Source organism: Galeopterus variegatus, unplaced genomic scaffold, assembly GCF_000696425.1.
Source record: "Galeopterus variegatus unplaced genomic scaffold, G_variegatus-3.0.2 Scaffold289, whole genome shotgun sequence".
NCBI lineage: Eukaryota > Metazoa > Chordata > Mammalia > Dermoptera > Cynocephalidae > Galeopterus > Galeopterus variegatus.
In genome coordinates, this window is record NW_007726400.1 from 118821 (window position 1) to 129424 (window position 10604).

The 10604-nt window shown below is 40.2% G+C and overlaps 1 protein-coding gene across 1 annotated transcript in view; it reads left to right on the top strand.

The window, feature by feature from the left end:
• DNAH6 (dynein, axonemal, heavy chain 6) overlaps positions 1 to 10604 on the top strand; it is a gene marked incomplete at its 5' end in the record, with an annotated part of 237332 nt that overhangs the window by 108457 nt on the left and 118271 nt on the right. The window contains 4 exons of the mRNA XM_008567062.1: positions 3412 to 3583; positions 7501 to 7647; positions 8211 to 8284; positions 9636 to 9790. Coding sequence (XP_008565284.1) covers positions 3412 to 3583; positions 7501 to 7647; positions 8211 to 8284; positions 9636 to 9790 — 548 coding nt within the window. The remainder of the gene's footprint in view (positions 1 to 3411; positions 3584 to 7500; positions 7648 to 8210; positions 8285 to 9635; positions 9791 to 10604) is intronic.

Genomic DNA, 10604 nt, shown 5'->3' on the forward strand with positions numbered 1-10604 from the left:
TTTTGGAGAACCTTTATATTTACATTTTGAAGTTTGAGGTGAATGATTCTCGACCATGTTATCCAGACACACTTTGTGATGTGTTGAGTGCTGAGGGGTGTCCAAATAACTTATGCCTGATAAAAGAGTGCTGAATTTGCAAATTATTTCATTTTTTAATAAGTTCAAATAGATTCAGGATTATCACTATAAAAATGTCATTTTTAATCATTCCAAATGCTTTCTCAGATGGGAAGGAAAACGTAGAGTCTGGCCTCCTGAGAAAGAAATTGTCCTTGACCCTGATCCTCCTGAGAGATTGTCACATCCATGGAATGTGTCACTTATGGAGACATCAGCCAGCCAGCACATCACAGCTGGAAACAGGCTGTGATGGGCTTCTTCCCACTGTAACTTACAGGCTAATATTTAAAACTCACACTAGGGCCGGCCCGGTGGCGCACTCGGTTGAGTGCGGCGCTTGGGAGTGTGGTGGCGCTCCCGCTGAGGGTTCGGATCCCATATAGAGACCAGTCCGCTCACTGGCTGAGCGCAGTGCGGGCACGACACTGAGGGTTGCGATTCCGTTACCGGTCACGAAAAAAGACAAAAAGGAAAAAAAATAAAATAAAATAAATAAATAAAACTCACACTAGCTGTGGGTGAAATACAAATAAAATGTGGCAAAACTGAGAGATTCCGGGGGCTACTGGGTTGGACTGGATTCAGGTGGAAAAGTGTATTTCCCTCGTTACCAGAACAGACAGGATATTTTACCTGTAGAAAAAAAGTACTTGCTCTAGGCCTGTGCATCTCAAACTTCATTTTTAATCACAACCCACCTAAGCAGGGTTAATGCTGATGAGAATTTATCTATTTAAAAAACTATAGTGATTTTCCCAAGAGTTCATGGCCCATCTGCCCTGTCCTTTGTCATTGTATGGAGGGAGCATAAAGAGCCTGGGGATGACCAAGAATTAAAGAAAAGTAAAATCAATAATTTAAAGTAAATTTGTTGTTGTTAGCAACATATATAAATTGATTTATTTCTACTGTATAAAAAAGCCTACAAGTCTAAATATTATACATATTTTATATATACATAATATTTTAATCACCAATTAGTTTTAAAGCCATCGGTCATATTATTGCTCTTTCTTTCATTGTCTGTTGCAAATTAGTTAAACAGAACATATATGCAGGGAGTACACCACTAATGTCAGGTCATGGTTTGCACAGATTTGGATTATATATGCTATATATGAGTCTTCCTTGAACCACAATTCATACACACTTGAGTGTTTACTTATTGGAAATTTATATCCCAAAATATGTACCACTGTACACTCTAAGGTAACTAAACAGCACACCACAAATTAAACTGATGTTGTCACAAAATTAAATAAAATGTTTAGTCAGAAAGACATAACAGCAGTAACTGAAGACCATGATCAACTCCATAAAGAATTTCCTCATGCCAAAGCATCCTTCTCCAGAACTGTGAGAATTCTGGCTCTATCTCATGTGCATATTCTTAGTAGGGGCTTTCAGAAGTTGCCAACATATCATTCAAACCAGACTGTTCAGTAGAATACCAAGTTGTGGTCCTCAGTAGGCTCTATAATGACATGCTATTTTTAATTTATTAATACCGATTTAGTAATCCTTAATTCATTCAGCAAACGAATATCTGTTGAATACCTACCATATGCTAGATATTGGTGTATCATTTTGAACAAAATAGCTGTCATCCCTGTCCTTGTGGAGCTTCCACCATGGAGACAGATAATAAACAGATAAATGAGATATATAGATATATACACTATTGCTAATATGTACATTAGAAACTGTACTTCAAAAAAATTGTGCAAAAATAGTATTAAAAGATAATATGAATCTTTCCATGAACTTTTTGAAGACCCCTTGTATTTGTATTTGTGTGATGGAGAGTACACAGGCTGAAACTTTTTCCACATGCATAATTATAAAATAAAAATTACAGTTTGTCTACTGTCCATCACACACAGCTGGGTAGATTTTCATCAAATTTGGAGATTGGGTTTGGGATGGTGCTACTCAAAATACAGGCCATGTGGAGTGTGATAAACTCATGTTGGGGGCCCAGGAGGGGGTTACCTGAAAAAGACAGATAGTCCTCAGAAGCTGCTAAAGTAATGTTCAAAAGGAGGCCCACTGAAAACAAATGCTTGGGTTTATTTCAAAATATTTCATATATGAGCCCCAAATCTAAAGTCACAAAGGCTAACTTGCAAGCTTTGATATGCTTTCTGGTGATTTCTTCCATGAGTAACTCCACAGTTAATGGACTATCTGAGTTTGAAAATAGGTGAAGTTTCTCATTTCTTGATGAGTCACCATATTGCAGTGCTTTCTTGTGATAAGAATTTGTCTATTTTAAAATCTGTAATGATTTTCCCAAGCAACTGGGGGTGGGGAGCCAGCTCATAAATATGTACTATCAAATTGTGCTAAGTTATATATGAGAAGATCAGAGACTGAAGAGAGGACTTATTCTAGATCATTGGATGGTCAAGAAAGGCCTTCCTGGAGAGAGGACATGTAACCCAAAACATGAAGACTGAGAAAGTGCCTGCCAAGCTGGGAGAGACCTGCAGGAGGAAGGGGCGTGGGTGTGAGGCCAGTGTGGCTGGGACCTGGTGGGCAATGGGGAGGGAGAGGTGAGGTGGGCAGCATCAGGGAAGCTGTGGCCTGATTTGCATTATTAAGGGTCACAGAAGGGAGACAAGAGTGAAAGTGGAGAGGCCAGTGAATGAAGGAGAGAGTGGAGAAGCCCAGATGGAAGAGTGGGGGGTCAGGATGGAGTGGTGTCAGGGGAAACAGGAGGAAGTAGACAGATTCTAAAAATGTATTCAGGATTGACTGTGGGGGACAGAGAATGGGAGGTGTTAAGAGAGACTTCCAAGTTCCTGATCCGAGCAGAGGAGGGCAGGGCTGTCTACTGAGATGGGGAAACTGAGGGGTGGGGAGTTCATGATTACAAGTGAGTCACACTTTAAACGTACATGAAGATGTAAGTCTGCGAGATTACTGATTATTCACCCATAAAAACCAGAGAAAGGGCTTCAGATGAGTCTGTGCCCTCCATGAAGACCCTCTGGAGCCACAGCAAGCAGAAGTGTAAATGACTTGAAAGTAAGTTCATGGTAAACTCACTAATCAGATCTGAATGCCGCTCAGACCTCACCAAACAATCACAGGAGATGGCAGTGAGCTCATTCTTAAGAAAATATTCTGAAATGAACAGAAGAGCTTTAACACAGAGATATTTTTGTGCTGGAATTTAGCTTTCTAGTTATTATTAGAAAAAATATCAGATCTAGAGTATTTGAAAGATAAATACTTGGTTTAAAAAAAAACTCTAATCCTCTCATCTTATGTTTCTGGTTCTAGGCCATCTTAAATGGCTTTCTGAGTGACTTCCCACCTGCTGTAAAGCAAACTGCAGCAAACATTGTAGAAGCATCAGTTGAGATTTATAACAGAATGAGTGTTGATCTCCTGCCAACACCGGCCAAGTCCCATTACGTCTTTAACTTGAGGGATTTATCCAAATGTGTGCAAGGTAATGTCCCAAATTCTCATTCTCTGATCTGCACCCTCCCTTCATTTCTGTTGGCCACCAAGCCTCTCAGCAGAATTGTGTGTACCCAGGTGTCTGTGACTCACCTGGAAATCCCATTACATGTCCCCGTTCAAGTCACCCTCCACGTCCCGCCGAGGCTGAGTACTTCACAGCTTTTTCGAACTGCCAGCATCTCCCACTTCTCACTCCCAGCTGATGACCTGTCTTTCACTGAGGAAATAGAAGCAATTGGACCCGAGCTGCCTCATCTTCCAAAGCTGCCGGACAACCTGCATCTTCCTTCCCTGAGCAGAGCTGTCCCACACCTATGGCACTGAATCCCATCCCCTCCTGCATACATGAGGATTTTGCTCTTATAATTCCCACTTCTCTTCTGTATGTTCAATGATTTCTCTTCTATTAGATCATTCCTAACAGCATGAAAGAACTGCGATAATACCTCCTATCTTAAAAAAAAAAAATAGTTTTCTTAGGCCCCATATCCCCCTACTGATACCCACCCTTTTCTCTGCTTTTTCTAGAAAGACCCCTTAAAGAACAGTCTCTCCTCGCTGTCCCACTTACTCCCTCCAGTTCTCCTTTAATGTATTTCAACCAGAGTTTCATACTGACACTGCATTAAACTGCTCTCTTCCCAAGTTCACGTCTCCATCTTGCCACATCCATTGGTCAGTTCTCAGTCTGCACCCGAACCTCTCGGCAGTGTCTGGTACCACCCTCCCCTCCTCGTCACCCCCTACACTCGCCCCCCTCCCCACCCCCAGCCCCCACTTCTCTACTGTTCCGGGGCACATGCTGTCCTGGGTTCCCTCGTCTCACCAGCTCTGCCACTCAGTCTGTTCTGGTGGCTGCTCCTCCTCTTCCCTGCTTCAAAATGTTGGGGCCCCAGGCCTCTGTCTTTGGTCCTCTTTTTTAGCTACACATACTCCCTGGGTAATCTCAGTCAATTTCCTGGTGTTAAATGCTGTCTATTCAGAGATGACACTCGAATGCCTGCCTCCAGCTACCTCCTCTCCTCTAGGTGACGTCCGATGTGTCTGATTTGCATATCCAACTCCCTTCTCAACGTCTTCACTCAACTGGGCTTCTTAAACTTGACACGTCTGCACTGAATTCTTCCTTTATCCCTCCACCGCTGGCCATGTGGACCCCTGTCCCAGTGGGGACTACCATTAGTTGCTCTGGCCATGAGCTTTGATAACCCGTATCGAATCCTTAAACAACAATGATGCTTTACCTTCAAAATATATCCCAGATCTAACCACTTCTCACTACTCCATCCACTAGCACTCTAGCTCGAACAGCCATCACCTCTCACCAAGATTTCTAACAGAAAGAGCCTCTTCTCTAATCTCCTGCTTCCAGTCTGTCCATTTGCCCCACCTTGACCCAGCTCTGCCTCTGCCCAGCAGCTGGAGGGATCCCCTGTCCAGACCCTCTTGAGGCTGCTTCCCAGCACCCGCCGTGTGCTGAGTCTCTGCGTGATCGGGTCCTGGTCCTCTCCCTGCTTCCGCTGCCCACCACTTTCCTCCTGGCTGCTGCCGTCTCCTTGCCTCTCCTGGAGTAGGGCTGGCCAGGGGCCCCTCTGCTTCTCTTAGATGCTCTTACCCCATATATCCACATGGCTCACTGTCCCAGCTTAAGTGTCACCTCCTCAGTAAAACCTTCCCCCACTTGTCCCTTCACAGCACATATTACCTGAAATCATATTCTGGATATTTCTCCACGTGTGTTTGCATCTCTGTCTCTCCCACTAGGACATCAGCTCCACACGGGCTGTTCGATGAGTTCACCACACATCCCCAATGCCTAGGACTGTGCCTGGCATTGAACGAGTGGATATCTAAATTAATGAATAAACAAGCGTCACAGAAGTTCAAAACTGAAAGGAAGCTTTTGCAATACCCGATCTAGCTTTGTGCATAAGGACACTAACTCTTGGTTGCTCCACGATCTGCCTTGTCTCCTGACTCCTCATCCAGTGCTCTTCATTCTCCTCCACTCTCAATAATATTTTCTCAGCAAAGATTCAAAATGAAGCATAAGTTTGTTTAAAATATCTGTGAAGTAGCCTAAGGGAAAGCCATCAAGCACTTCCATGTGAATCAATGGCCAGCCTCCAGCCTCTCTGAAACCCAGCTCCCTTTTCTGTCCTCATCAGAATCTAATTCATTGCCCGTGTGCACTACGAGGGCCATGGCAGCAGCCAACACTCGGCTCTAAGAACCCTGACCCCCACCTGCCCCTCCTTAGTGCTCCCTTCTCACCGCAGGTCCCTGATCTGTCTAACTCCGGCTCTGAGGGCTCTGTCAGTCTGTGCTCTTTCTCCTCCTCCTCCTTGAAGAGCCTGGGGCTCTCCGAGCTGGCACACCATCCTTGCCACAGGATGACACAGTAACTTCTGTTCCTGCTCCTCCACTGAAATCTTACACTCTCATATTAGCAGTTTAGTCCTGGCATTCGTGAACTCATCTTTGCTAAGAAACAGTAGCATATGGCTTTGTTTCCTTAGTGAACTGCTTTGAACTCACTCCTTGGTCCTCAGACATTGTCTCATCTGGTCATTTATTTATGATCCTCCCCCATTGCCTTTTTATTTCTATGTTTTACATAATTTCTGAGCTTCAAAATCCACTTTATCTCTGGAAAGGATACCATCATAAAGTATCCAAGAAATTCTAATTTGAATATATTTTTCCTTGTCCCCACATTTCACCAAAATGTCCTGGGAATTCCCTTCTTATTTCTATAACTATTAGCTGAAAATAATTAAAACTATAAGCACTTCGGGCCAGCCCGGTGGTGCACTCGGTAGAGTGCGGCGCTTGGGAGCGCGGCGGCGCTCCCGCCGAGGGTTCGGATCCCATGTAGAGACCGGTCCGCTCACTGGTTGAGCACGTTGCGGGCGCGACACCAAGGGTTGCGGTCCCGTTGCCAGTCATGAAAAAAGACAAAAAGGAAAAAAAAAAAAACTATAAGCACTTCAAGAAATGTATGAGGGTACTTTAAAAATCTCGTGGAAAAAATGTAATTAAAAGACAATACAAATCTTTCCATAAACTTTTTGAAAACCCCATGTATGTATCAAACACACACACAAAAAAAAAAAAACCCACAAATGTGAGGTGCAAAAAAATAAAATAAAATTAGTATCATCTGTAGAAATGCCCTAGTATTCCATAGTAACACAGACAGTATCTGCTATGTTACATGGTGTGTGCTCTTTGCTGTGTGTACCTGTGTGCATAGTAGATACTCTCTCTGCCAACATCTGCACAGTGTGGGGAGTCCAATCTGAGGAGTCCCTGTGGAGAAGGAACATTTGCTGGCATTGCTGTACATCATTACTTTTGTTGTAACTTGAATTTATTAGAACTATATTTGCAATAACAATTTGTATTCATAAAAAGTGTTCTCAGAATAATTTGGTAGCAACTAGAAAGGCCAGGGGCATTTGGTGAGGACTGAATACTGGGGAAAAATGAGAGAGAGAATGGGTGTTTTGAAAACAGTGTAAGTGTCAGGGGGAGACAAGTTACGTGACAAGTAATCTTTTTTTAAAAAATGTGACACTTCTCACTTAACATATTGCAACCCTGTAATAATGAGATGAACATTGCTTATATTGTGAAGTCTAACCACTTTACATGTGCAATTAGAGAAACATCACAAAACAGGAAAAAAATGTTTTTGTCATGTGCTCCAGTTTTGCTTTCAAAAAAAATGAAGTCACCATTATTATTACACAAGTATGTCCACTGGGGAAGCACTCATTTCTGGTAGTACAGGGATAAAGTTGGACTTAATAGCTATTTCCTAGTTAATTAAACTATTACTAGAGATTCCACAAATGTAGAATTTTCCTTTTCTTTTTTTTATCTTTTCTTAAAAAACAGGTATCCTCCAGTGTGATCCAGGAACCATCAGAGAAGAAATTCAGATATTTAGACTCTTTTGTCACGAATGTCAAAGAGTCTTCCATGATCGTTTGATTAATAATGAAGATAAGCACTATTTCCATGTTATTTTGACAGAAATGGCCAGTAAGTATCAATCTTTATATATATTCCTTTTTTTTTTTTTTTTGAGCAGAAAAGCAATTTGGTTTCTGAAGGAAAATTAAAATAAATTTACATAGGGGAATAAAATGAATTTTAGTCATTCATAAGTAAAAGTTATTTTCTTTGATAGCTCAAATATATAAAAAACATGAAATATGAAAAGAATTTTATTGAAATTAAGGAAAGGTTAATATTTTTAATTTAGCATAGAATTTTAAGTGGGGGGGTAAGTAGGAGAAACAGCATTTTGTATGATAAGAAGCCAGGATAATTCTTAGTTACTTCTTAGTTATTAAATAACTATCCATATTTATTATTTAACAAAAGCTTTAAATATTTATTAAATATTCTTAATCTTAAATCTGGGAAATTATCAACCAAACTAAAGTGGCATGGTGTTAACACGGCTTACTCTCAGTTTTCATTTATACTAATTACGACTTCTAAGTAAACAGCTGAAATTATTCTGTATATTTTATGATTCAAATACTGCTTATCATTCAAGCTTATCACTATGTTAAAAATTGTTTTTGTTTTTTAAATAGACAAACATTTTGGAATTGCAATTGGCCTGGAATATTTTTTGAATAAGCCCATCATATTTGGAGATTTCATTAAGGCAAGTATGTTGTATTGACCTAACTACATTTTAAAAGATTATAAAGCATTTTTATTTTCCAATTCAGGATCATATTCTACAAGAACTTTACATCTGTGAAAATCAAAGACGTGGGCCAGGTGTCAGAAAACTATGGCCCATGGGCCAAATCCACGTGCCACTAAGTGTATTTTTGTAAACAAAGTCTTAGTGGAACACAGCCACACCCGTTCACTTGTGTACTAATGATATAGTTGCTTTTGCTAATTATTTAACAGTGCTGCCCTCTTCATTTCAGGGTAACTCTAATTAGTAGCAAAATTTTCTTTATATTTAACTTCCTTTATATTTCCTTATGAGCTCAAGTCTGTTTCTCCAATAATGTCTACACATGGGGCCTAATTTTACCTCCTGGACCTGTCTAGAGTAACTCTTCCATCTAACCATCTTACCTGCCTTGACAGATACCCATCCTATTTCACCACGTTGACTCCTGTTTCGGTAAAACATTCCCAGTGTCTCCAAGAGAAGAGGAACTATATCTATTTAGTACACCCTAAGTCCCCAGCTTCCTGCACAGAACTAGGTACATAGGAGGCTAACAGGCGCTCAATCAATGCTAGTTTAACAAATGAACGGACTTGTCTTTATACAAGTATTATATATATGCAATACCTCACCTGTGATTATCTGGTAACTCCCTTTTAGATGAGTATTACCACCTGACAAATGAAAAAGATAAACAGTTTATTCGTGTGAAATGTATCTATTTAAATTTATTGTTAAAAATAAAGTCCAAAGTTTGTTTTCAAAAGTTGTATTTCCTGTGTGTTCCTAGTGATAGTATTATCAAATAGGGGAATAAATATTATCAAATGGTTGGAAGGGAACAGGTGTACTCTCGCTGCATTGCCAGTATGTGTTTTATCAAAGGTTCCAGGTGAAAATGCCCCCAGGGCAGTTGCTGCAGCAGAGAAAAGACACCATCAATAGATCCAAACAAGGACTCAATTTTCTATGGTTTACACCTGAATTTCATTCTGAAGGATTTGTTAAACCCTAGATGACTGCTGTGCAAAAACTACATATAGTTCTAGCATGACTTTTTATAACAATAAAAATCTGCCATGCAAAATTTTCAGTTAGCTTTTCTAATGTCAACAGCCTAAGAGTATGGAACCAGAATGTGGGATTGTGAGAAAAACCAAAACACTATTTCCAATCTCCTGTGTGAATTTCATTGCAAAGATCATTGAAATTCCAGTGTACCACTTGAAAAAGTTAAATGAAATCGATTTCCAGTTTAAGCATATTATATGTACATTTATATATCAAAATTGATCCAACTAGATTTTGTCCTGTGATCTTATAGTTTGGAGCAGATAAGTCTGATCGGATTTACGACGATATGCCCGATTTAGAGAAAATCGCAAATGTTCTACAAGACTATCTTGATGATTATAACCTCGTAAATCCCAAAGAAGTGAAGTTGGTGTTCTTCCAGGATGCTATAGAACACATTTCAAGGTATAACTCTATAAGGCTCCCAATTATGCATTGATTTAATGTCTTTTGTATTAAAAGGTAAAAATTAGGGCTGAACCTGTGGTGCACTCGGGAGAGTGTGGGGCTGGGAGCGCAGCAGCACTCCCGCCACGGGTTCAGATCCTATATAGGGATGACCGGTGCGCTCACTGGCTGAGCGCGGTGCGGCCGGTCTCAAAAAGGACAAAAAAAAAAAAAAAGGTAAAAATTAAGTTGTAAACAATTCTTTAAATAGACTGTTAGATGAACAATGTTCTTTCAGCAATTCTGCCAATAATTTCAAAATTATTTTTTAATATATTTTAAATATATATGGCATGAACTGTCTATGGGAATCCCAGGGGTTACTATTTTTGCTAAATATTAACAGATTGTTTTTATATGTCCTGTCTTATTACAAAAAGGATCTGAGGTGGTTTACAGAGATACAAGTACAGTATAACAAGACTAATTACATGCATGCCTAAAGAAAGAGGGGGGTTCGAGATTATAGCAAAACAATTTGAATCCAGGATTATAGATTCCATCTGCTTATGAATCTGATTCAGTGAAAGTATCCTTTGAGAGATGTCCCTGACATATGTGCATCCAGCATGAACATCTGCAGTCCTTGGGGCATGTACCACATTTTTTTTTAATTGAATCAAAATCGATTATACATATTTTGGGGGTTGAACATTGAGATATGTTGATCAAATCAATATTACTAGTATATATATTGTTACAAATCATAATTATTCTTTATGCCCCTTGTCCAATCTCCCCCCTTCCCCCATACCCTCCCCCTCCCCCTCCA